Genomic DNA, 26,148 nt, shown 5'->3' with positions numbered 1-26,148 from the left:
GCGGGCCGGAAGGGGTGGAGCCGTAACAACCCCGCCCCGGGTCGCGCGCCATGACGTCAGAGCAAGTACTTCCGGCATCGTCGCTCCTGGTCTTGACACTGCACTCCCGAGTCTCTGGGTGGTGGGCGGTCCGCCTCTCTTCCTTGCTTTGTTGCCTTTGGTGTCCAGTTTCAGTCCAGACCTGTGAAATCTACTCTGGTCGTCCGTGGGGCTAACTCGGTGTTCCGTTGCGTGTCCTCGGTGACTCGCCATCTCCGGCGTGCGGTGCTCAGCTGTTTCCCATGCTGCCGCCCGCTCGCGTATTATCTCCGAACTGCTTTTTACCGCAGCCCCACGGCTTGCACAGCCCTCCCCGACTAAGCTAGGGCTCCTGTGTTCCCTGGGACTGACCTATGGTAGTGCCTTGAGACCGAATGTATTAGTGGGTTTCGCCCCAGGACACTGTTTTCTTTTCCTGGGAACATGAACCCAAGATAGTGAACTTTGGACGTAGGCACCTCACAGCTGTTGTGAATTCCCATCAAACCCTGACTGCTTGATGACAACCAACAAATGGTTTCTTACTCCTGCCCTTCTCTACCTGAAAGGCTTCAGCTCAGATCCTCAATTTTTAACTGCACCGAACCGAGGAACCGTCCTGTAGCTAACACCCTGGATGCTACGGCATTGTTCACATTTCCCCTGTGACATTTGCTGAATAGACAGATCTTCACTCACTTCACTAAGAGATCATTGATCCTAAGTGTCAGTTTTGAGTTTTGATCTTAAGTGACTTACTTTTCCAAGCTTGCAAAACAAGAGCCTACATATTACGAACCTATTAGAAGTTAGCTAAGGAGTGAAAGTGACATGGACCATTTCTATAAAACAGTCCTTGCAGTGACTATTACACAATTATATTGCCAAATTAGGAGGCAAGTCAAATGGCTGAAATGTGTAATTCCTCCTGGTGAACAAGAGCAAGCTTGTCTTGGGGGAATGTCTTAGGCTTCCTCTTTAGGCATCTCAAATTTGAAACTGAATTCCTGAAGTAGCACACTACAGTAGGAAAGTTCCAACTACCATAGGACAGGCCAACTTACTTAGACATCAACCTTACCAATTTTTGTTGTGAACACAACTGTTTCAAAGCCAAGTCAGAGGCAGATTAAAGGCAAAGTTTTTCAGGACAAGTAGTGGTAAAGAAAAGAATACACTTAACACAGACATTGTTATCAGTGACTTATGGCGTATTCCCCACTCATTCCACTCACAGGTTTGAGATGTGGGCATCCTCTAGATAAAGAGGGAAGGGGGAAGGAGGACACTCCTCTACCAATGAAAAGCTGTAAGGGAAGGAGTTCAGGCATTTCTTAAATGGACTGCTAGAGAGAGCACACATACACACAAATCAGGCAAAGACATTTGAGTATATGCTTACTAAGTTTAATTCAATTGTTATACCCAATTCTGCCTCATAAAAATAACAAAATGTTCCTATCAAAATTACATTGTGATGTAAGGACAGGTTTCTTGCTGATAACAGTTCTAGAAAAATGTTGGCACCAAATGCACTTAAAAAAAGTTTTAAGGCTTAATGAAAATATAGACTAGTAATTTCTCAATGCAGCTTGGAGGGTGAGAACAGGATGCGTCACATACGGCAAGTCCCTGATACAGACAGCATCTTCCTAATGCAAGTGATGGTCACACAGTGGAAAGTGTCTCCTTTGCTCCTTGTAGGGCACACACTGCCCAGGCCTAAGCTCAGCTCACAGCCTCAGGAAGAGAAGGGGGAGATGGGGTGAGTAAGGCAGTGCACTCTGCTGCTCCGGGGCCACTGCTGTAGGTTCTCCAGTAGAAATCCCTGACAGTGGGTAGAACTGGGAGCTTTCCTTTCACTGGACTAACAGCATAGTAATGTCAGATTTCATATTGGCAATCCAATTTGGAATTCACAAATCATTTTCTCATTAAGAAACGGAAAAGGTGGTTCCTTTCTATCATTAAACTATTTTCTTATAAGTTAAACAAGTTAGTATATTTGGAATTAATTAAGTACAAAACCTTACATAAAGCATAAGCATCATTTATGACATTTTTCTTAAACAGGAAATAAAATGTCCCCAACTCCAAATGACATTTCCATAAATGCTTTGAACTACAACCCATTTGCAGTCTTAGTCACATGGAATATGTTTCCTGGCTCCAGAGACTGCAGAGCAACTGAACGAGGAAAAACTCTTTGGTTGGAAAACCCATGTGCAGACCCCTCAATGGGCCAGGTGCAGGAAGTGGAGCTTGGCAGATGGCTCCTGCAGGCACTTGAGCAGCTAGGCCAAGGTGAGCGTGACTGCACACACTGTTGCTTTTCCAAAGTTTAACAATGTTGAAGACATTTAGCACCTGAGCTTTGTAGGCACCCAAGGCAATAGCAGCACTACCCAGACCCTTTCCTGTTAACAGATGCCCACTAGGAGAGAAGCAGGGCTGACCAGAGGGACCTCTGCCCAACAGATGATGCAATACAACTTATGCCAGCCCAGTACCTCTGCTAGCAAATGACAGGTGTGACTCTGCTGCCAAACTACTTAACATCCTGGCCTAAGGTACACTGCTTGTGAATGTGGTCCAGAGGAGTTTTTAAAGGTGGTCTAATCAGTTCTTCCTCTTTGGTGCGCCTGAGAAAAGGACTTTTTTTTTTTCCTGGAAGGTATCAGAAATGGAGTCCATAGGCATTTGAGAAGCTGGTATTAAAAACAGCTTTTTAGATATTATTAAAGAAGCGAACCTAAGAATCCAAGGTTCTCAAGCATGTCTTTTTCCCCACCAACCAACTACAGGAACAGGAAGACTCTAAATAAGCCCAGTACTCAGATACACCTGAATAAATTTAAGTACTGCAGAGACCAGAGGGCCTCATGTATAGGGAGAACTATAGATCAGGAGAGGAACTCCACATCGTCAGTGAAGAACAAAGGCCTAGACTTACGGCTGATGAGATAAACAAAAGGAACAATCCATAAGAAAAACTGGCATGTCAAGAACCAAAGCCAGCCCCTGTAGAAAAAAAAAAAAACAAGATTCCTACATGAGACCTGACTATGGTTTCAGATGCAGGAACTGGGCAATCAGAGGATTAGGCACGAAGCCTTTCATAAAGCACAAGACTGAGGACAGCTGTTTGGTTTTTGTTCACTGCTGCTGAGAAAAAGGAAGATGTTTCAAGAAAACTATTGGACAGCGCACTAGGGATAAAATGGGAAGGAGGTGTGGGGTTCAGAGGTAATTTCAGTAGTGGAGGCCATATTGTAGACTCTACTCCCTTTTTAGTGTGTCTGTTTATGCCATGCTCCTCCATTCCTCAGAGATGGATGGGCTGTTTGGGCTCTTTCATTCATTCCTGTATGCTCAGTCAGCTGGCAGACTGCTGATCCCAGGATGGGGAAGATCCCATCAAGCCTCCTGCTCCTACCCTACACTTTTCTCCCATCCTCTCCCACTTCAGAGTTTTGTTCCACTTGGAACAACTGATGCATGAACACCAGGGCAGTCCCATTTTATCCCCAAATGTTGTTTTCAGCATTCTGGAAGGCATAGTCCTCTGTGCAGCTCTCCTGATGGCAACAGAGCCTCTGAGCAGCCAGCCTCACATGCAATAAACCCTCTCCCACCCCCGCTCCATTGGGTTAAAGGAAACGCTAACATTCAATACCCTATCTCTTGAGTGTCTGGTCTGGCTATAGGCAAAGCAGGAGCCTCTCAGTAAAAGGAGATGCTGGATTTGCCTCCTGGTGGATTCAGGACCTTATTGTGGGAGCGAGGCCGCGGGCCCAGCCTGGGCTCATGGCTATCGACTGTGGGTGTAGGCTCAGGTGCCTTGGCATGGTCTTTTTCTCTGGAGCTGCCCTTCTCACTGGGTTCTTCCTGGGGTGAGGCACTTGTTGCAGCTGTAGGACAAAGTCAGCACAATGTCTATTAGTGGTAGCTACTACCCTGTTAGGCAAGCTGTACCAACGGAAAGTCAGTGTCACAGAAGCTTGTTAGAACTTCACATGGTGACAGGAGAGAAAATAAAGCTAGGTTTGCTTTCTTGCACAAAGACAACTCATGCTGCTCTAGACCAGAAAACAAAGTTGGACTACTACTACATTCCTTGATGTCTTCCTAAATAATTTTTATTTTTTTTGGGTGGCATTAGGGTTTGAACTCATGGCCTCTCACTTGCTAGGCAGGCACCCTTACCACTTTAGCCACTCCACCAGGCCAAAATTATTTCCTTATATTGCTTGTTACACTCCATAACACACCTTAGTTGGGAGTCTAACAAGGCCAAGGCTAGGGTTTCCTGTCACTATTGCTCTGGATGTTTTAAAGGAAGAATGAATGAACTCCTAGGTATCTCAGTCACCAGTTGAGGGAAATGACTGGAAGGCAGAAATCAATGACCATTCTCCTTAGAGAACAATGGTGTGACTCAGAAGCCTTGGCTGTAGCCTGATGCTACAGCAGCCAGCTCTTGCCTGGGTGACTGAGTTAGGCGGCTGTAGCTCTCTTCAACAGAGACTTGAGCCCCTTGTCCTCTACATATGCAGTTCTTAATTCTGCCAGCTCGATCCTTGGTTGCAAGTTCATGAGGGTTTCGGACCCCTTCCCTTCACACTAACACAGATGAGCCTCTATGAGAGCACATAACATCTGATCTGTTGTCTCAGATTCAGGCTGGGGAAAAAAAAAAATCTAAAGGTCTGACTACACTCATGTCCCCAGTCTTCCTCAAACAATACACACACTGTGTTTGTTTTGCTCAGTTGGCTTGGAAGCCTTCTGTTCTGCTGGGTATACTACCAATTTTTCCAAGGTCATGCAGAAGGGCAGGAAGCAAGCTCACCTTTAACGTTAGATTTCGGTGATTCTCCTTCACACAGCAAAATGTGATCCTGCAACAAGACAGACAACCATGTCAGTGCTCATTCAAGTGAACAATGTAAACCAGGGCTTGAATGATTTCAGTTTATTTTTAACTTTTAAAACATGTTTTTATCATGGACAATTTTACCATAAACAAAGTTGAAGGCTAGGGTGCAATTCAGCGGTACAATGCTTGCATTGTGTGCACAAGATTCTGGGTTCTATCCCCCAGCACCACCAAACAGAGAGATCTGTATGGTGAGCCCCATGTAACCTGCAGTACTGCTCCAGTATCAGCTCACTGTCATCCTTGTCTCAACTACACTACTTCCCAAGCAAATCCCAGACAGTTCATTTATCCATACATATTTTAAAGCATGGTTCTTAAAATGTCCTTAATAGGGCTGGGGGTGAGGTTCAAGCAGTACAGCACTTACCTAGTGTGCACAAGGCACTGGGTTCAATCCCTGGTACCTCAATGAGTAAGTAAATAAATATCTGGCTGCAGTGGCTCATGCCTGTAATTCCAGGCATGGAATTACAAGGAGGTAGAGATCAGGTGAATAGCAGTTTGAGGCCAGCCTGGGCAAAATGTTAGTAAGATTCCATCTCAGTAAAGAGCTCGGCATGGTGGTGTGCACCTGACGTGAACAGGAGGATTGTACTCACAGGTCCAGGCCAGCCAAGACAAAAAAACATGGGACCCTAATTGAAAAATAACTTAAGCTAAAAAGGGCTGGAGGTGCAGCTCAAGTGCCTAGTACGTGCAGGCCCTAAGTTCAAACCCCAGTTCTACCCTCAAAAAAAGGTCCTTCAAAAATTAACCATAACAGGCACAAAACTGAAAAATTATGATTTCTTAAATATCAAAATTTAAAACCCTAGCATATTCTCAAGGTTCATTCACATTTTACCATGTCAGAATTTCATTCCTTCTGTTGGCCATTCATTTTCTTATTCATTCATCTACTCATGGATATGTGGGTTGTTTCCACTTTTGGCGAGCAATTGTGAATAATGTTGCTATGAAAATAGCTGTGCAAGTATCTGTTTGAATCTGTTTTCAAATCTTTTGGGTCATATGGCAGTTCTTTTTTTTTCCAGTGTTGGGGACTGAACCCAGGGCTTTATGCATGCTAGGCCACTGCTCTGTCACCAAGCTACATCCTCTCCTTATTTTGTTTTCTGGTACTAAAGACTGAACTTAGGTCTTCATCCTTGCTGGACAAATGCTCTACCACTTGAGCCATGCCCCTAGTCTCTTTGCTTTTAGTTCAGACAAGATTTCATAACAATTTTGTCCAGGATGGCTTCAAACTGCAACCCTCTTACCTCAGGCACCCACATGCAAGCCTGTACCACCATGTCCAGCCTGGACCTTGTTTTTTTTTTTTTATGGTTTGAATTCAGGGCTTTACAACTGTTAGGTAGGCACTCTTACCATGTGAGCCATGCCTTTAGAACCCCCCACCCCACCCTGCTTTTTTTAACTCTTTCTTGTGGTACTAGAGTTTGAACTCAGGGCCTCACACTTGCCAGGCAGGTGCTCTACCACCTGAGCCACTCCACCAGCCCAACCCCCTTGGGTTTTTTTGAGACAAAAGTTTCACTATGTAGCTCATGCTGGCCTCAAACTTGTGATCCTCCTGCTTCTGCCTCCCGAGTGAGCACTGGGATTACAAATGTGCACTACCACTCCTGGCTATGTTTAACTACTTGAGGAAATGCCAAGCTGTTTTCCACAGCTGGTATGCCTTCTTACATTCCCACCGACAATGTAGGGGATCCTCATTTTTCCACATCCTTGCCAACAGTTAATATTTACACAGATGGCACAGGTGTGAAGTGGTATGTCGGTGCTTTCTGACTTGTATCTGTGTAGCGACTAATAACCTTTCCATGGGCTTTTGTCATTTCTGTATCTTCTTTGGAGAAACAACTATTCAAGTTCTTTGCCCAGTTTGAATTATATTGTTTATCTTTTTTGTGGTTGAGTTGTAAGAATTCTTTATCTATTCTAGAGGGCAAACCCTTATCTGGCACATGATTTGCAAATATTTTCTCCTATTCCATGGGTTGTCTTTTCACTCCCTTAATACACATGTGTACATGTGACACACAGATTTTTTTTTTTTTTTTTTGAGGTAGCCCAGGCTGGCCTCGAATTTATGGTCCTCCTGTCTCAGTCCCCCAAGAGCTGGGATGACAGGTGTATATGACCATACCTGGCTAGACCCTGCTATCTTTTGAGCACAAAAATGGTAGAAAAGCAAACAGTTTAAAAATACTACTAATAACTACAGTAATAATAAAGCTCTAACCTTTATTACTGATAAGCTTTTGCCGAAGTAAACTCCAGAAAAATCCCACTACCACTCAATTCAACAAACATTCCAGCGAGGCTGTGTAGGTTCAGGGATACAGGGAAGTTTTGGCCTAGTCTTGGCCAAGCCTATACCTCAACCCTATAATCATTTCTAAAGTTGCTTGGTCATTCTACTTTCCAGCAGCTTCTGAGTCAGCACTCCTGGCAAGGAGAACATGTTTATCTAACCTGAGAGTGTCTTTAGTGGATCAGAAGCTCAGCTACACCGTAGCCATGCACACAAATCCACACAGATAGTAAGAGGACCCTGACCTTCTGTGTCTCACCAGGAAACATCATCTTTCCAGAATGAATAGTGAAGAGGTAGGAAGGTCAAACTTCCATGCTGTGCACCATCACCATCCTTCAGATGCACAGGGAAGACAGCATGGCTGTCTACAGTGGTGCCACTGCTGCCAACACACCAACAGAACCACTTCCCCCAGGGCTTCAGTCATCACAAGGTTGGAACATGTTTCCTGGCTGACTCAGAGGAGCTCCCAAACCCTATGACGAATAACTGCTCCCAGAAAAATCAACATCACCCACCTTGTCTCTTCCTAATGACATGACACATCAGCCTTGGAGCCTTTTTAAAGTAGGACTTGGCTTGACCTTTGGTTTTTTGTTTGTTTGTTGTGTTTTTTTTCTCATGTCTGCTATATGAATGTAGTCCATACCTTGGGTTTGTTTGGGTGTGCCAAGGGTGAAGTGGCAGTGACCGGGGACCCAAAAATATCACTGGTCTTCCCACCAGGTGGGTTCATACGTTGTCGGGTTTGCACAGGAGTTGATTCGTCAAAGATACCACTTCCTTTCCCCCCTGCAGAGACAACCACAGAACATTGAGCACCACAACACCCATCTGATCCTACCTCACATTCATAACGGGACACCCTCTCACCAAACAGCTTAGTGATAGTACTGGGTTTGAGGCCAATTGGATGCAATGGTCAGACTAAATCCCCTGCATCCCAGCCAACCCCTTATGTGAAGCAGCAGCCTTCATGCCTAAACCCAAGCTGACCTGGGCCTTCTTCTAGGAGGAAGAGGAAACAACACACCATGTTTTCCTTCTAGTTTCCTTAATACTTAACAGTTCATGCTTTCCCACTGAAGAGTCTCCTTCACTAAATTCAGGAAGACATTAAAAGCAACTAAATGTTTAGTTCACAGGGAGTACCGAAGTTAATTACATGACCTGTTCAACTCAAATTTGTAATCTGGAAAATAATATTCACTAGTCATTCTGACCTCATTCTGGCCAGAACTTTTAGTGATGACTATGTATGTCAGAAATTAAGAGAAATGTTACATCCTAGCTGCCAACTGTGAGTTGATAAGCAGTCATAAAAACGTGCATCTCAGATGGAATGTCTTATGAGCAGATGGCTGCAGCCTGGGCCTGATACAAGAATGCCTAGATGTGTATGTTAGAAAGACAACTACTGCACAATACTAACTGATCATGTCTTCACTCAGGAGAAATCAAGCACCTATCTTTCCCAAAGCACTATGCTAAACAGAGACAGGCATCAAAGTCACAGCCCTGGTACACCAAGAAGTCATAATCTACAAAATGAAAGAAGATGTGCGCCACTAACTAACTATGTGGCTATGTGAAAGTTACTTGGCCTCTCTGTGCCCCCAATTCCTCATCTGTGGAATTAGGAAAATAAAAAGACTTCCCTCTGAGGGCTGTATGAGGATTCGGTGAGTTTCTATAGCTCTTAGGTCAGATGCCTGGAATAATGCCTAGGATGCAAACACTCAATAAACATCAGTTATGTTTGCTATGTAACTACCACAAAAAAATTTTTTTGTATATATTGTTTGGTGAACAAAAGGTGCAAAAGAATCCATATAGCAATGCATTTTCTTAATGTGAAAAGGAGGTATTCTCATTTGCTTCTACTTGAATAAAAAGTGACTACTCAGGTAGGACATAGTGACTAGTTGGGAGGCAGAGATCAGGAGGATCACAATTTGAGGCAAGACTGGGCAGAAGCTGGTGAGACCCCCACCTCAACAAATAAGCCAGGTGCTGTGCCACACCTGTGATCCCAGCTAGGCAAGAGGCATAGGTAAGAGGACTGCAGTCTGAGGTTGGCCCCAGGCAAAAGCACGACCCTACCTGAATAATAAGTAAGGCAAGAGGGCTTGGCAGTGGGGCTCTAGTGGTAGAGCAGCTACCTAGCAAGCCAAGGTCCTGAGTTCAAACTTTTTTGAAAACAAAAAAATCCAAAAAATGGTTATCTATGATGGCTAGATAAGAAATAGGATAGGGTGTATAAGGAAAGCATAAGAAAGGTAAGTTCTTTTTACAGAGTTTTGCCCTTTTGCATTTTGTGCTTTCAAATAATTACATTTTAAACAGTGATTTCTTAGCTGTGATAACCATGCTGCCACAGGACTCATGAGTACCACATGACCAGCCAGAAGGACTGAGCTGCTGCAGCTCTCTAGAGCGCTCTCAGCTGTGGCCAGCTCTCAGAGAGCCTCACTCATCTTAAGAGTCCCACTGCTGGTGTGGAGCCTAAAACAGAGTGGCTTTCTGGGAGGTGTCAGCTTCTAGAGGCCTGGAGGTCTGGAACTGTGCATAGCAAACAGGAGCTTGGGCGAGGGTCTCTGCAGTTGGGAGGTAGAGGGAAGAGACATGTGGGACTCCCTCTGCAGGAAAATATGTGCCTAAACCTTTGAGCAACTTCAGGATGATTACAAACCTTTCTGGATCTCAGATGCTGACCTCCTAGGGATCCAGTCCCTAAACTTGTATGCCCTTGACAGGAGAAGCCAGCTCAAGGACAATGGGACTAAGGACATGTGCTCTGTGGCCAGGATGCTGGGAGCAGAGTCCCTGCTTAGTCACTCATTAACTGTGTGACCTCAGGCAAGTTACTTCACCTTAATACTTTCCCGTGTTGCTAGTGAGGCTAAACCAGTTATACAGGTGAAGTGCAGTGATGCTTCTGGACATGCTAGCAATCACGTCTGGACCTCAAGGGAGAGAGGGACCACCCTCATTGTGTCATTCCTGGTTGTCCACAAAAGCTTATCTAATTTTTTAAAGTGTGCATTCAGCTTTAAAATGGAAGAGCACAGTCAGGCATTGGTGGCTCACACCTGTAATCCTAGCTACTCAGGAGGCAGAGATCAGGAGGACTGTGGTTTGAAGTCAGCTCAGGCAAATGGTTCACGAGACCCTATTTTGAAAAAACCCTTCACAAAAAAGGGCTGGTGGAGTGGCTCAAGGTGTAGGCCCTGGGTTCAAATGCCAAAATTGCAAAAATATTAAAAAAAAAAAAAAAATGGAAGAGAGCTGGGCATGGTGGCACTTGCCTGTAATCCCAGCACTCGGAAGGCAGAGCCAGGAAGATAGAGAGTTCAAGGCCAGCCTGGGCTACATAGCAAGACCCTGTCTGGAAATTAAAAAAAAAAAAAAAAAAAATTAACAATTTGAAGTTTTTGGTCAAAGACACTGCTCATTTAAAAAAACAAATTGTGAAACAGAACAAAAAATTTAAGTTGTGAAACAAAACATAAAATACACATAACTATGACAAATAATTACAAGGTAAACACGAGGTAAGCACAGAACAATACCAGTTTCTATAAACTCCTGTATCCCCTCCCTCTCACCAAAGGTCACTATACTCTTGAATTTTCTGGAAACCATAAACCTGCTATTTTTTTTTTTTTAATATAGTTTTACCACATATATCTGCAATACTGAACAAGAGTTCTGTTTCTGAATTTCATAAAGAGCTCATCATACTGCATGTCAGTTGTTTGGCATTTTCCTTAAGAGATGAATTGAGCTTTGAAGTAAAAAGATGCCTACATTCACACATAATAGAAGAAAAATAAATTTAAGGTAAACACTGCACTGACAGAAATAAGCACATAGGCTGGTGGGGTAGCTCGAGAGGTAAGAACGCCTGTCTAGCAAGCAGCCTCAGTACTGCCAAAAAAGAAACGAACACTTAAAAATGTTACGGATAGACAGTGGGAGCCCTCTTTTGAGACTATTTGGAATTGTCTGTCAGAGTTTGATTTTTTTCTTTTATTTTGATGGAACTGGGGTTTGAACGTAGGGCTCTGAACTTGCAAAGCAAGTGTTCTACCACTGGAGCCATACCTCCAGTCCATTTTGCTCTGGTTATTTTGGAGATGGGGTCCTGCTTGGGCTGGCCTTGAACCAGGATCATCATCCCAATCTTAGCCTCCCAAGTAGCTAGGATTACAGTGGTTAGCCACAGGTGGCCTGGCTTAGTATTTTAAATTCATATACCCTCTGATCCAGCAATTTCATTTTAAGAATTTATCCCAATGAATATATTTAGCAGGTAGGATTAGAACACGGGCTGTGGAGGCAGACAAATTCAGAACCAAAGGCAAGTTCTGCTAGTAAGTAGCTCAGGCACGTCAGTGAATTTCCCTGAGCTTTGCTTTCTGCTGTTGTAAAAGAGGTTACCACCTACCTTCTAGGGTTGTGGTGATGGCCAAGTGTAAAATCACATACAAAACACTTACCAAAGTCCCTGGAAAATACTAAACAAGCTATAAATATGAATTATTACTGTGAGATAAACAGGAACAAAATTTATAAAGATCTAGACAAGCAGCTACCAAGGAACAGAAAGAATGTAACGAAGATGAGAAGACACTAAATGGCAATCTCCAGTAAACCCTTCCACGGCTCTCACAGTACATCACCCATCCTCTTTGCCTCTCCCTACTTTTGTCAATCAAACTCCTGAACTGGAGTGCTGCACAGAAACCAAGCAGTGTCCCAGTTCCTGGGTGATGGACATTTAGTGGTTGTACCTTTCAGATTTCATAGACTGTTTTCAAAGAGCCCCTGGCAGGATGGAAAACAGACTCCAAGAACATGAGATGCAGAAACCTCATCAGGGCAGCTAAGATAGGCATCACGACACGTAGTGATCATACACAGCACACATTGTCTGACCCTTAGCCAAGACTCACCCCCTTTCTTTCATTTTAGAAAAATTCTGATGATAACAGATAATGTGTACCAGAAAATATCTGAAAGGATCAATATAAAGAAATAGAAGCCAAGCGTGGTAGCTACATCCCTGCAGTTCTAGCACTCAGAACACTGAGACAGGAAGATTTCAAGTTTGTAATCTAGGCTACATAATGAGACCTGTCTCAAAACAACAAACAAAAGAAATAGAACATATTTTCAAAAGAACGACAGAAAAGAGACCAGGTAGAAACCAAAGATCTAGAATTACAAAGGCCAGTACCTGGGGGGTTTGTCCTCTTGGGTATATTCTGAGGTTCTTCATTTGGCCCAAAAATATTAGATGCCATCCTATTAGGTCGGTTTGAAGGAACAGCTTCTTCTGGACTTCCAAAAATATTGCTCGATTCTCCTCCTGGGGGTTTCATGGACCTACAAGCACAGAGCAAATATGAGTCCCTAATGGCTGACCTTAACAGATTCCAGACTCACTGTGATTGGGTAGTGGTCTCTCCCATGGTGTAACACCAGACAGAAACGTGAACCTCATGTGTATGTGGTGGTCTCACTTGCAATCCCAGCATTCAGGAGTCAGAGGCAGGAGGATCACAAGTTCAAGGATGGTCTGAGATACAGAGTGAGACACTGCTTCAAATACACACACAAGGTGTGAACCACATGAGGACTCTTTCTACATTTTCTAGGAGCTACATTATAAAATAAGAATCAGAAATGAATTTGAATCATTTTAATTAATCTAACACTTATAAAAGACATGGCTCAAGAGGTATTTTGTTCTTTTCGAGCTGACTTCCACTCTGGTGGGTAGCTTATACTTGTACTATGTCTTTATCCTTACCAAACTTGTCCAAGTTCTCAGTAGCCTTGGTGGTCAGGGACTGCCCTGGCAGAACACACAGGTCCTACCCTGGGGATTGGGCTTGACTTGTGGGTAAATGGTAGATACCCTCTTGTTTGTTTTCTAGAGACCTTTAGAGAGGTATTATGGCGTATCATACCCTAGATCTAGACTGCCTAGGTTTGAACGGTGGCTCCATTACTTCCTGTGTGACTTTTGGCCAATTACTTGATTTCTCCTTTCCTCAGATTCATCATCTGTGAAGATATTCCTTACTTATAGGGTTGTTGCAGGGATCTATACTATGATGATCATCTCTGGCCCCAAGGTCTAGTATAACTAGTGAAAAGCCCAGTAGCAGAAAAATAAAGAATGACAGTAGCACCACTGTTTATTTTAGACCAGGACATTTGGTATGAGGCTTTCCTCTAAAATCCACTGGCATTCTATGAATACTGATTTTAATTAATCACCCAGGAAGAATGTGATTTCCATTCTTCAGTCACAACATCAGTATCTATCTCCAGTCCCAATCTTTGTCATGCATTATTCGGAAGTTTAAAAATAGACATTTCAGAAGTAGATGAGCAGGATCTTGAGTCAGTTTTTATTCCAACAATTGAATACCTAGGGAAATTTCCACAAAGCTCTGCTTTGACACCCAGAGCACAGGTTAATAGCAGCACTGTGGAACACTGAATTCATATGTATCTTTTCAGACATCTGGTTAGAGACTTTTAAAATGTATTTCAGGGGAGAGAGAGATCCCCTGAAATTGAGTTTTAAACCAATGAGTGGCCCACTAGGCCTAAGCAATGGGACTGTCTGACCCAGACAATTTGAAACACTTGAAATTAAAGGACTGAACGCCCCATGAAAGTAAGAAGTGGAAGTTAGGCCTAACTGGAAAGTCAAGCAAACACTAACTGCTTAAAGTTTAGTTAACAAATGAACAGGTTAATTAAAAATGCCAGAAAGCAGCTGATGACCACTGTAATTTAACATGAATAGAATTCTCAGGTTCTCTGCTATGAGGCAGGACAGCAGAAAGTGAGAAACTCCTGTGCTCTACAGAGGGCAGACAATGGGACATCTGCACAAACTCTGCAGGCCACTCAACACCACAGATGCCAGGCACACGCTGGCAGGCCTCTGGACTGGTGCCAACAAACCTGCCAGTTCAGCAGTTATCATTTCCTGAAGAAGGTTCTTAATGAAGGGGGGTGGTTTGTTTAACTAATAACCAGGCTTAGAAAGGGCTTAACCAGATCTTGGGTCAGGCATGTTGGTAGTGGACAAGGTGAGGCCTTCTGACATCTGTATCCATTTATAAACCACACAGTTCTGATTATTCTCCATATTTTTCTTAGCTGCAGCAGGTCTAACATGCTTGGGTCTACAGATATCTCTGTGGGAAAAAAAGAGAGCTGCAATCTTTAGAACTGAATTCAGCATAGTTTCATGCCAGTATGAGTTAAAATTTCTATTTTACTCATCTCCAACTATTTGAAAGATGGCTGTCTTTCAAACCCTCTGATCAGGACTCATGCAGACCTTCAAGCTTCAGCATCTCCCCAGTCTCTTCTGCCTCTAATATATCTCCACAGAACCTACACCAGCAACCCTGCACAAGACCCTTTAGACAAAAACATAGGTAAGAACAAATCCTTTGCCCAGAGCTTCAGACTTAACAGGAAAGCCACATCTGTGTACCCGTAGTTTGTGAGCTGTGTGAGACTAGGTGTTCCTGCAACTCCAAAGCTATCTCTGGAGGAGATGAGAAACCCAATTGAGTCTGTGGTCTCTGCACAGAAGGTAAATGATAGTTACTCTAAATGAAATGTTAATATAGGGGTGGTGGAAATGAAGGATCTAATATTGTTCTGTGTACTTTCCCAAATTTTATTTGAAAAAAAAAAAGAAGCACAGAAAAGGAAAGTGGTGCCATACAATGTTTTGGCAGAGATTAGGATGCAGAGGCATGGCTGCCTGGGCAGGGGTAGTGGCCATCTCCATCATAAAGGCGGTGGGGCCAGCACCACAGGTTTCACAGTCTGCAACAGCCATGCAAGCAAGCAGGGGCTCATATAAATGGGACTGAGAGTTCAATAGGCCTTTCAATAAAAAATAGGGCCCACAACAATGGCACAGTGTGGCCTTCTGGAAGCTACAAGCAGCAGTTATCAGAGTAATACTAGTGGGGAGGGAGAAGGGAGTACTAGCCAGCTCAAATACTTGTGGACAAATGTAAAGGTATTCAAAATACACACGGGAAAATAAACGGCACATGTCAAGAAGAAATGCCATACAACTCAGGTGGGCTGTGGCACTGGAGAGGCAGAGGAAGACAAAAGTGATTCACCTGGAGGGGGCTCAAAGTGTCTGGCCTTCCTCCAATATCATGTCCCAAGTTTCAGAAAAGCTTTTGGGGAGTGGTCAGGCTTGAGGAGAGGACATGCAAAAAAAAAATTGGGCTAAATTCTACAATATTAATTTTGCAATTTAAAAGGCTTTAATGACGGCTAGAGCATAATGCTTTTGCAGCACAAAATAATCTCTCATCAAGAAAACAAAAAATGCAGCAGAATCGGAAAACATTAAGACCTGGAAGAGTAATCTTACAAGCAGCCACAGCTCCACGTCTTTCTGGAGGCATCAGTCGGGCAGGCAGCTACCCAACCTCCACCCCGCTAGCTCAGAGATTTCCCATTGCGCTTCAGCCTCCAATTAAGAAGGCTGGGTTTCTTTCCCCGACAGCCAAGATGAGGATTTTCCTCCCTTTCATAAAATCCTCTCCAAAGGATGTCTGCCCTGCAGCTAACTTCTGTAGCTTGGCAAGTCAGCCTAACCTCCGTCTCACTGTTCATCGCCCGCAACTATTTTCTGGGCAGGCAGGTAGCTCGGAGCGGGGGTCATCAATGGACTCAGTGGGACAGAGACAGCGCTGGAGCAGGGGGTCCCGGCCGGACCCAAGGGCGGCGGGCCCGCGTTATCCCGCACCACGATTGATTCGGTTGTCCCCACCCTGTCAGTGCCATGGCGTGGGCAGACACCTGGCCCCGGTCGGGAGGGTAGCGGCTGCTGCCCCAGCTCCGCCGCGTTCACAGGTCATCAAGGGGGTTCAGAGGGGGCTGGACGCGGGAAGCGCTCTCGCGCGGGCGCGCCAAGTTCCGCAGCGCCGTCCCCGCGCTCCCGGGCACTTTCGGAAGCCAAGGGGAGTCCCGGGGTTCCAGCCCCGCTCCGCCCTCCGCTCAATCTTCCCGGGAGGCCCAGACTCCGCCGACGCCAGTACGCGAGCTGGGCACCGGAGGGGAGCCCCACCCGATGCCGACAGTGTTTGTGAAGTCGCCCGTCCCCGCTCGCCACGTGGCGGCGGCCCCGCACCCGCCGGGTCGCTCGCGTCAGCCCGCACACCTGGAACCCGCCCGGCCGGCCTCGCCGTCCGCGCCCTGGAACATGTCCGCCGTCGCTCCGCGCCACTCAGCTGCCGCGCTGCGGTTCCCGCCCGGCCCAGCGCAGGTACCCAGACCCACCCGCGCCCGTTGGACGCCGTCAGCGCTAATCACGCCTCCACAGCCTATCGCGACGCCGGCCCCGCCTCTCAGCCTGCCCCCTGTCGGAAAGGCCTGGGCCGACTGGTGTCGCGCTCGCAGCGGATTGGCCGGAGCAGAAGCCTCTCAATGCTTCGTGCGCGAGTATTGGCCTGCGAGCTCGCCCCGCCCCCTCCAGGAGCGTCCTTTGGGACACGCCCGCGCAGGGAGCCAGGTCCCTCCGCCCCTGGCTCGCTGGGGTTAGGCGCAGAGGGGCGGCGGTGGGAGGTGCTGGCGTACACTGCAGCGCGCTCCGGAGGGAGCGAGGCTCTCGGGGAAGCAGCTAAAGCCCAGAACAGAGCTTGCTGGCTGTGCTGGAGCCCCACCTGCCTGCCCCCAGGGCTCAACAAACCTGCGGGCAGCGCCCAAGCTACACCTGCCTACCCCAGGGCTCACCAAGGCGCACTGGCGTTAAAAACAGGCAGAAAAGGCAATCGTTAGGTCAAGAATTAGTATATATTTATGCACAATAAAAACATTTACAAGTTGAACTGGAAATTTAAACAGAAGTTTAACAGCTTTTGTTTATTATATTAAATAACCAAAACACCTTTTATTCCCCAAATTGGTAAAGAATAAATAATATAATTTACAATATGGTACAAAAAATAATCAGGAAGGACAGGCATTTTGCTTTATAATACACTGTATATGTATATTTATAATCTATAAAACAAATTCACATCTCAAACAAGCCGGAAACCTTAGATGATATGGCTTAACGATTATTAAAGCAAACAGCACTGAGTTCTGTGGCCTGGCTGCACACTCCAGCCAGTGACCCTCAAGGAAGAAGGGGTGCGTTGGTGTAGTGCTTCCGACACTGGACTGACCTCACGTGACCTACGAGTTACTGGGAGATCAGGAGACCAACAGTTGGGAAAGGTGTGCTGTGGGAGTTCATTAAAAAGTTTTGTTTTCTTAAGACAAAGTGCGGTATTTCCTCATGAACGCATCTGTCAGACCTGTGTTTTAAAAAGTAGATATAAATGTTTCCCCCTTGCTTGTTTCCAGAGTCTTTCAGAACAAGCTCTACTCTACATACTATTGAACCAAAGAGACCTTCCCACCACACCAAAGGAAAGAACAGAATTTCATTGCTGAGAAGCCAGTGTGACCAACTGATGAAATGTCCACCAAAAACTTCCGCTGCTGGAGCAAGTGCTCTACCCCTCTAAGATGTATGAACTTTACCTGCCTCTAACTCTTGCAATGGTCATCACCCTGCATTCCCAAAAATATCGAGGCCAGACACCAACTTCCTTGACCCCAGAGACACTCGGTCTCAGTCTTCAGAAAAAATGAACCAGCCAGTAGCTCCCAGACATTAGGATTAGGTAGGGAAGGATTTTTCTAAGAAACTGATCCCATCTCACACATGTGCTCCAATACACGAAGGAAGCCGCAGGTTCACTGGACCATCTTAACTGTGCTGGGAAAGCAGAGGAAGATGCAGGGCCTGGGAGGCTTCTCTGCTGGGTCTTTTGAAAACTCCAGCTTTTAAACAGCTGCCTATTTTTGTATCTATGCATTTAGGCTAGGAGAAAAGGAATCCCCTGTTTCTCTGATACAAATGACACTGTTTGCCCTTAACATGGCAAACAAATCCATGTACCTGTCTGGCTGTTAGGAAGGCTTCAGAATCCTCTGGATTCCTTCAGCTTCACTGTTGGACATAAGTCAGTCCACTCCACCCTCAACCAGTGATGACAACAGCTGTGGTCTGTGGCTCCCAAAGCAGTTTCTGCCTAGGTGGGTGAAGTGGACATAGCAGAGGCCTAGGAAAGCTGATTTTAATCTCCAGAGTTCTCCTTTCAGAAGCCATGAAGTAACAGGCCTCAAGGTGTCCCCTAGTGAGAAACAGCTCAGGACTGTGATTACCCAAGCAGTTCTCGTGACCACTGGGCCACTGTCAGCTTTCATGGTATCTCTAGCCCCAACTGGGAGTATAAGGATGTAAGCAGTGGGCTACCACGAGCTAGGGTGGAGTCACTCTGGTTCCTACATTGTGGTCTACCTCCTAACACAGTGTGCACTCCTCTTCTCATTCCTCCAGAGTTGTGAGACCATTTTCTCAGACCAAGATGCTGTCCACAGGAAGTTGGGATGGGGCTAGGCGGTGAGCCTCCTCACAGGCACCAGCAGCAGGAGGAGCCTGGGAGGTGAAGGAAGGCAGTTGCTGCCTGCAGCCACCGTCCTCCTGTTTCCTCCTTCAGCACCTGCAGTCTGGAGTGGTCTCATGGGCTGGTGAGAATGAGAGTGTGTGATCAGAGGCCTTTCCTCCCCTTTTTGTTGCAGATGAGGAGAGAAGCTGGGGGTGGGAAAGGATGGGTCTCAAGACCCACCACACGAGTAGGGAAAGAGGAGAGGTGGGGGAGCAGAGGTGGTGGCACATTCAGGTTCATTGTGGTAGCTAGGTGAGAGGGGAATTGCCTGACCAGCACCACAGCCACAGATGCCAGCCATGCTAGATTGGGCTGGGTGGTGATTTGTGTGCTTGAACCTCCTGAGGCTGAGAAGGCAAAATAGCCCTCATTAGCACCATTCTGGGGAAAGACTGAACACTGGAGTAACTAGAGGCCTCTGTGAGACTCCAGGAGGAAGTCACCAGAAGGCCAGAGTGACGAGAACTCTCACTACTCCCTGACATCTGAATTCTGCATGGGTCCCAACAGGAGGAAGAAACAGAAGACTTGGAGCAAAGGCACAAGCAAGGGATTAAACACCTGTGCTGGTTGTACCCTGCGCCAATGCCAACGCCAACGCAAGGAAAGTCAGCTCTGAAAAAGAGAAAGCTGTCCCTGCAAAGGCAGGTCTGTCTCAGAGGCCAAACATTAACATGAAAAGTTCAACAATGGATCAGGAGAAAGCCTTATTTGTGTCATAGTAGTGCTTGGGGTCAGCCCTGTAGAGAGAAATAACATCTCAGGTCTACAGGGAACTTGCCGGGGGACACAAGAAGGATACGAGTTAAACAGAGGACTCTGTTCTTCCTTGTTCATGTCTCCTAATTCTTAAAACACAAGAAAAACACTTTCAACCAGCTTAGCAGGACCCTATACAAAGTCCACACAACCTGCATAAGACATGATTCTTTTCCCCCTCCTATTACGCTAGACAGATCAAAGCCTCTGGAAGGGCAAAGCTTGAGGCAAGGGTTGATATTCTGGGGAGATGGCATTGGTTACACTGCCCTGGGACCCTTCTCTGCTCTGTGGTCAGGGAATCCATGAAGTGTTTTGTAGTCTCCAGTGGTAGCCTGGGTGCCCTCAGCATCACCACAGGCAGGGTGACCAAGTGGCAAAAAGGGTGTCAAAAAGAAAGCCACAGTGGCTGGAGTCACCCTGCATAACAGATATCACAGTTCCCAGGAAGCAAGGACTGTGCCAGACTTGCCTTCTGCAGGGAGAAACCCTCTGTAAGGCCCATTCCACATGAACACAGAATGTTGGATTGTCATGTGGCCCTCAGCACAGCAAGGAAGGGCTTGCACACCACTACAGTTTCTGAGGCCCACCTTTCTCAGAGCTCACCCTGGCCTCTCGGGACATGATGGCCCCTGACTGTTGAGATGGGGCTGTGACTAGCTGCTCCTGTGTGCTGCACATCCTGGGCTGCAGAGGTTCCCTTGTTCCAACGGTCTTCTGGGGATTCTGGACTTGACTTGCTTTCTCTAACTTGAAGAGGTTTCATCCGCCACAATGAAGACAGCCAGTCCTACAGGCCACTCTCACACCTCCAGCATCCAGCATGCCTTCTCCACGAGGCACAGTCACTGGGAGAGGTCACCAACAGGGGGGCCACCTCCACTGCCATCAAACAGAACCTCTCGGCGGCCAGGCTCAGCGATGGACAACTCTTGGGCCAGGTCATTGAACCTAGATATGTAATCAATGCTGTTCTCATTCATCATGCACACCAGCTGGGAATCCACCACCTGCAGTACAGAGGGAACAAAGGAAAACCAAGTCAGATGGCCCTCTGTTTGGACTGGAGGCACCTGACCTCTAAGGCAGGCCATAGATGGAAGGAGCCTATTGCTCCATGGAGAGCTTCAAAACCCTCTTGCAGTCTGACCATGATCACATTTTTCCTGCAAGCGTTTGTGGAGGACCCATTGGGAACCCAGCGAGAATAGCTGCTGGGATTAGAGCCATAGCCCCCTACCTCCTGAGACTTATGAGGGAGACAATCTACAGAGGGGCAAGAGGCAACAAAAAAGGCAGAGATCAGGGATGAGCATGAAGGAAATGAGAGCAGAATACTCTGCCACAGAGTCAGAGGAGCATCTCCAACATGTCATAACATGACAAGTTTGAGAGCACGTCACATAGAATGTATAAAGTAATAACCTGCCTATCATAAGAAACAGCAAGGGCAAAGGCCCTGAGGTGAGCACAGGCTTACAGCTGTGGAAGGCCAGTAGGCCCGCCACACAGAAGGCAGGTCTAGGTGCTGTGACTTTATCCTGTGGGCAAACACATAGAATTGCTAGTCCTCACTATATCCACTACAGAGGATGCTAATGGGGATGGAGGCCTTTGTTTTGTCAACTCAAGTGACTAGCAGTGCATGCCATATGGCACACCCTAAATAAATATTCATTAGTGAACTGTTTAACACAATGAATGAATGAGAAATCTTTGGAAATTCATTTCATTTTTTTAGTGCTACTGGGTCTTGTGTTTGCTAGTAGGCGCTCTACCACTTGAGCCATGCCTCCAGGCCTTTTGCTTTAGTTATTTTTTGGATACTGTCTCATGTTTTTTGCCCTGGCTAGCTTGGACTGCAATCCTATTTATGTCTTCCGCATAACTGTGAAAACAAGTGCATGCCACCATGCCCGAATTTTTGGTTGAGATGGGGACTCACTAACTTTTTGCCTGTGATGGCTTCAAATTGTGATCCTACAGAATAGCTGAGATAACAGGCATGAGCTGTCACACGTGGCTAGCCTTTGGAAAATTATGAGTATAGCCATCATGACATGAACTGAATTTTAAACTTTGTTTATGAGGCATGTTGAACAAATCAAATTTTTTTATTTTTTGGTGGGACTGGAGTTTGAACTCAGGGCTTCACACTTGCAAAGCAGGCCCTCTACCCCTTTGAGCCACATCTAAAGTCCATTTTGCTACGGTTGTTTTGGAGATGGGGTCTGTCAAAGTATTTGCCTCCACCCTCCCAATCTCAGCCTCCCAAGTAGCTAGGATTACAGGCATGAGCCACTAGCCTCCAGCTTGAAATCTGTTTTCAAAATGAGCAAAGCCAGGTGTGGTGGTATATGTCTGTAATCCCAGGCTAAGGGAGGTTGAGGAAGGAGGATTCCAAGTTCAAGGCCAGCATGGGCTACATAGCAAGTTCCAGGTCAGCTTGAGCTACATAGTAAGACTCTGTCTCAAAAATATTAAAAAAACAAAAAACACCCAAAACCCAAAAATGTTATGTAAAGAGTGGCCCTCTTTTCCCCATGTATTTGTCCCCAGGTTCCATCTATATCAACCTGTGATCAATCTAGCTCCATCCCCACACACAGACCCCATCACCATCAGGCCACTTCACCCACTAATGTTTCAGATCGTGATCACTTCCAGACAATGGGGACTTTTTCCAAATACAAAAGGTGTTTTTAAATGGAGAGGTCCTGGAAAGACCCACGGCTGAGCACTCACTGGCTTTCTGCAGAAAAATGGACAGTGTTCTGAGCAATTCACTATCCTCCCACATACAAGGCACTCTGATTTGGGAATTGAGGTGGGGCTGCAATTCAGCATTCCTGATTCCAAGGTGCGTCTGCAGGACCCATCTCCACAGGAGCTGGGGCTTTTAGTGTCTGTCCTAACACAGGAAGGGAAAGAGATCTGTTTTCTGTGGAACATTTGTGCTACAAGGTGGTCTGTGAATAAAGATTCTGTGGCCAAACAGATTTAAGAAATGCTATATGCTGTGTAAGGGAGAGTCATTATATTATTGTGTGTATTTAAACCACATCATGGCTCAGAATTCTCAAGAGCTTCCCATAAGTTTATCATCTCAAGATACACATTAGGATTCTGAGAAGCTCGAGAGTCTATGGGAAATAGCTGTTTTGAATTTTGTTGACCCCCAGTTTCCTTCAGTTGTCTGACTACAAAATCCTCACAGATTACATGCCAAGGCCTTGGCACCTGGAGGAACCATTTTTCAAAGTGCTACTTCAGGACATTAATGCCAGGATGAGCCCACCCAAGTGGTATTATAGACTTACGATCCTGCATAAGTCCAGTCTCTAACAGCACCTTAGGTCATAACTAAGTGCACCTGTCTTTATCTCTCCCACCAGTGCTGCCCCTGAAGACATGACTGGCCACAGATGCATGCCAACAACACAAGAACTTCTCTGGGTAGCTTCAGGAACAGTCAACCTAGCTGAGGACGTTGAGAGGGACACTGCACTGACTAAATACCTGCTGTAATGTGACTCCTAGTGTCACTGCACGAGTGTGGGAGAGGTTCAGGTGGAGAAAAGATGGTACCCTTCTGCAGAACCCATTGCCAAGCTGCACTGGGCCATGGCCACAATACAGCACAAGGAGATGCTAAACAAAAGTGACCTGCTGTCAGGACCTCTGATGACACAACAGCTTATAACCTCCATAATGGCACTGCATTTCAAAGATCAGGAAACCGAGGGCAGCCTAAGGTCACAGCTGGAGGATACAATGAGATACAACTTGGCTCTGTTGGCCTTCCCACTCTCCACTCTGACTCTAGGGCCTCCCAGGTTCTGATGGACCAGGGTCGGCCACTGGTCACCTCTATAGACCCAATATTGCAAGATGACAGAGGTCAGACACTTGAATTTATATATGCTATCTCCTGACATTACCTCCTGGTGAGTTCCTGTAACTTACAATTCTCAGGAGGAACCAGGCAACCTCTAGAACAGGGGTTGGGCAGTCAAAATCAGGTATGCAGCGCACTTACCTCCGCGACATCAGCCAGCGACCTGGACACAAAAGAGTCCCGTGAGTTTCCATCCAGCAAGCTGGGGCCAAGCAAGGAAGTGGCACTGCTGGCCCCCAAGCTGGTCGGCAGCATCTTCCGACTCTTCTCTGGGGAGATGAAGCTAGCTACAGAGACAAATTTGAAGCCATTACCCTGAGTGTGACGCAAGGGTACTGAGGGCTAGTGAGGCGCCAGGTCAGGCCCGTCCCACATTAATCCCCATGCTGTGCCAAGGGCTTGGGTTGTACCGTCATGGGTGGCTGGCTTTTCTCATATAATGATCTGAGACAGATGTGTCCTATAGTACTGCACTGCCGGGTTCCCCTTCCCTCCCCCTCCCACCCACATTAAAAAAAAATTATTCTCTGAGACCAGTCCCTCACTGACGGGCACTAAGGTTGTTTCCAACTTTTTATGATTTTCATGTGACTTTCCCTAAATCTGTACTGTTATTTGTAATAACAGGAAACACTCACAGGGAGACTGGCTCCATCCACTTCCTCCAGACCCAGAGTACCCAGTCTTCTGAACCACCAAGGGCTGCTTGTCACAATGACCAACCTTATACACTCACTACTTTAAAACTTCGAGAGGCCAAACCCCAGAAATGCTAATGGGAGCTCTTCCTATGCCCCGAAACAGCAGACAGGATGGAGGGTGTGTCTTTCCTGGTATGCATACTAACACCCGGTGCCAGGGAGAAACAAGTGGGGAATTACAAACTATGACTCTTCCATGTCTGGTCAAGAATATATGCTGCAATACCACTCTTAGGGATACACCCAAAAGACTGTGACACAGGTTACTCCAGAGGCAGCTGCACACCCATGTTTATTGTAGCACTATTCACAATAGCAAAGTTATGGAAACAGCCAAGATGCCCCACTACTAATGAATGGATCAAGAAAATGTGGTATCTATACACAATGGAATTTTATGCAGCCATGAAGAAGAACGAAATGTTATCATTCGCTGGTAAATGGATGGAACTGGAGAACATCATTCTGAGTGAGGTTAGCCTGGCCCAAAAGACCAAAAATCGTATGTTCTCCCTCATATGTGGACATTAGATCAAGGGCAAACACAACAAGGGGATTGGACTTTGATTACAAGATAAAAACGAGTACACACAAGGGAGATATGAGGATAGGTAAGACACCTAAAAAATTAGCTAGCATTTGTTGCCCTCAACACAGAGAAACTAAAGCAGATACCTTAAAAGCAACTGAGGCCAATAGGAGAAGGGGACCAGGAACTAGAGAAAAGGTTAGATCGAAAAGAATTAACCTAGAAGGTAACACACACACACAGGAAATCAATGTGAGTCAACTCCCTGTATAGCTATCCTTATCTCAACTAGCATAAACCCTTGTTCCTTCCTATTATTGCTTATATTCTCTCTACAACAAAATTAGAAATAAGGGCAAAATAGTTTCTGCCCAGTATTGAGAGGGTGGGGGGAGAGGGAGGGGGCAGAGTGAGTGGTAAGGGAGGGGGTAGGGGCAGGGGGGAGAAATGACCCAAGCATTGTATGCACATATGAATAATAAAAAAATAAAAATTAAAAAAAAAAAAAAAAAAAGAATATGCTGCAAGACAGCTGCAACACCCACTTCAGAAAAAAGGGAAGGATAGAAAGGGAAAAGGAGGGAGAGAGGGATGGAGGAAGGAAGTTGAGGCTCAGAGGTGGCCTGTTTCTTCTGTGGGCCTGTTGAGATCTGTATAAGCCCAGAGGGGAGAGGCCAGGCTAGCTGGATGGACTGAAGAGGGCACCAAGAACTTTATGGGTGATGGGGTGTTCTGTCTCCACTGGGCTGTGGGCTGCCAGGGTATATATGCATGTCAACAATCATGAACTGCATACTGAAAGTCTGTGCATTTTCCTACAGGTAAATTATGTTAACTCAGAAAAAAATAAAAACTTGAGAAACAAACAAATAGTCCTAGTAGAAGACTGCTGAGAATGCAGTGTCTTCTAGGTTCCATTCTGTGCTGTCTGGTAAAGGAGACCCCTCCTAGACACTCACCGAACAAGCTGCTGAGTGAGGAGTCTGTTGAGTCGCTGGGGTACCATTGCGGGTCATGGGTGGGGGAAGCAATCCAGTTGGGCTGGGGGCTGCTGGACGGGGAGGGAAGACTCTTGGAACTGTCACTGCCATTTAGTTTTGCTGGAGAAAGAGGGACTCCTTCACCTGCCAACCAAAATCCTGGGTCAGAGACGCTCCCTCAACCCACCATCAAGAAAGCAGTAAGAGCCAGGTGCCAGTGACTCACTCCTGTAAACCCTAGCTACTCCAGAGACAAAGATTAGGAGAATCGTGGTTTGAAGCCAGCTGGGATAAATAGTTTGTCAGACCCTTTCTCAAAAAAAACCAACACAAAAAAGGGCTGGCTGAGTTGCTCAAGTGGTAAAGCACCTGCCTATCAAGTGTGAGGCTCTGAGTTCAAACCCCAGGAACACCAAAAA

The 26,148-nt window shown here is 46.0% G+C and overlaps 2 protein-coding genes across 7 annotated transcripts in view; both read right to left on the bottom strand.

Annotated features, from left to right (window-relative positions):
* Positions 1-1,409: 1,409 nt before the first annotated feature.
* Jpt2 (Jupiter microtubule associated homolog 2) lies at positions 1,410-16,639 on the bottom strand. Of its 2 annotated transcripts, none has more exons than XM_020169298.2 (5): positions 16,519-16,639; positions 12,529-12,677; positions 7,936-8,078; positions 4,871-4,919; positions 1,410-3,929 (listed from the first exon to the last, which is right to left on the bottom strand). In XM_020169298.2, the coding sequence occupies exons 1-5, from the start codon at positions 16,560-16,562 to the stop codon at positions 3,742-3,744; spliced, it is 573 nt and encodes a 190-aa protein (XP_020024887.1). In that variant the 5' UTR covers positions 16,563-16,639; the 3' UTR covers positions 1,410-3,741. The 2 variants fall into 2 exon arrangements, with proteins under 2 accessions (XP_020024887.1, XP_073916595.1); XM_074060494.1 differs by lacking the exon at positions 16,519-16,639 and adding an exon at positions 16,426-16,447.
* Positions 16,640-17,131: 492 nt separating this feature from the next.
* Positions 17,132-26,148, bottom strand: part of Cramp1 (cramped chromatin regulator homolog 1) — a 57,940-nt gene continuing 48,923 nt past the window's right edge. For all 5 annotated transcript variants that reach the window (XM_020169301.2, XM_020169303.2, XM_020169299.2 and 2 more), the window contains exons 19-21: positions 25,709-25,873; positions 23,661-23,806; positions 17,132-20,631 (exon numbers count right to left, since the gene is read on the bottom strand). In XM_020169301.2, the coding sequence (XP_020024890.1) occupies positions 20,467-20,631; positions 23,661-23,806; positions 25,709-25,873 (476 nt within the window). In that variant the 3' untranslated portion in view covers positions 17,132-20,466. The remainder of the gene's footprint in view (positions 20,632-23,660; positions 23,807-25,708; positions 25,874-26,148) is intronic.

Source organism: Castor canadensis, chromosome 17 (genome assembly GCF_047511655.1).
Source record: "Castor canadensis chromosome 17, mCasCan1.hap1v2, whole genome shotgun sequence".
In the NCBI taxonomy this organism is placed as follows: Eukaryota; Metazoa; Chordata; class Mammalia; order Rodentia; family Castoridae; genus Castor; species Castor canadensis.
The sequence above is the reverse complement of the archived record's forward strand: the minus strand, read 5'-3'. Positions and strand labels throughout refer to the sequence as shown.

Excerpts from the sequence above, each read along its gene's own strand:
- Jpt2 (XM_020169298.2), bottom strand. The coding sequence starts at position 16,562 with ATGTTCCAGGGCGCGGACGGCGAGGCCGGCCGGGCGGGTTCCAG. Across the intron at positions 12,678-16,518 it reads GCCGGCCGGGCGGGTTCCAG|GTCCATGAAACCCCCAGGAG; the intron begins GTGTGCGGGCTG and ends CTGTGCTTGTAG. Across the intron at positions 3,930-4,870 it reads ACCGAAATCTAACGTTAAAG|CTGCAACAAGTGCCTCACCC; the intron begins GTGAGCTTGCTT and ends TTTGTCCTACAG.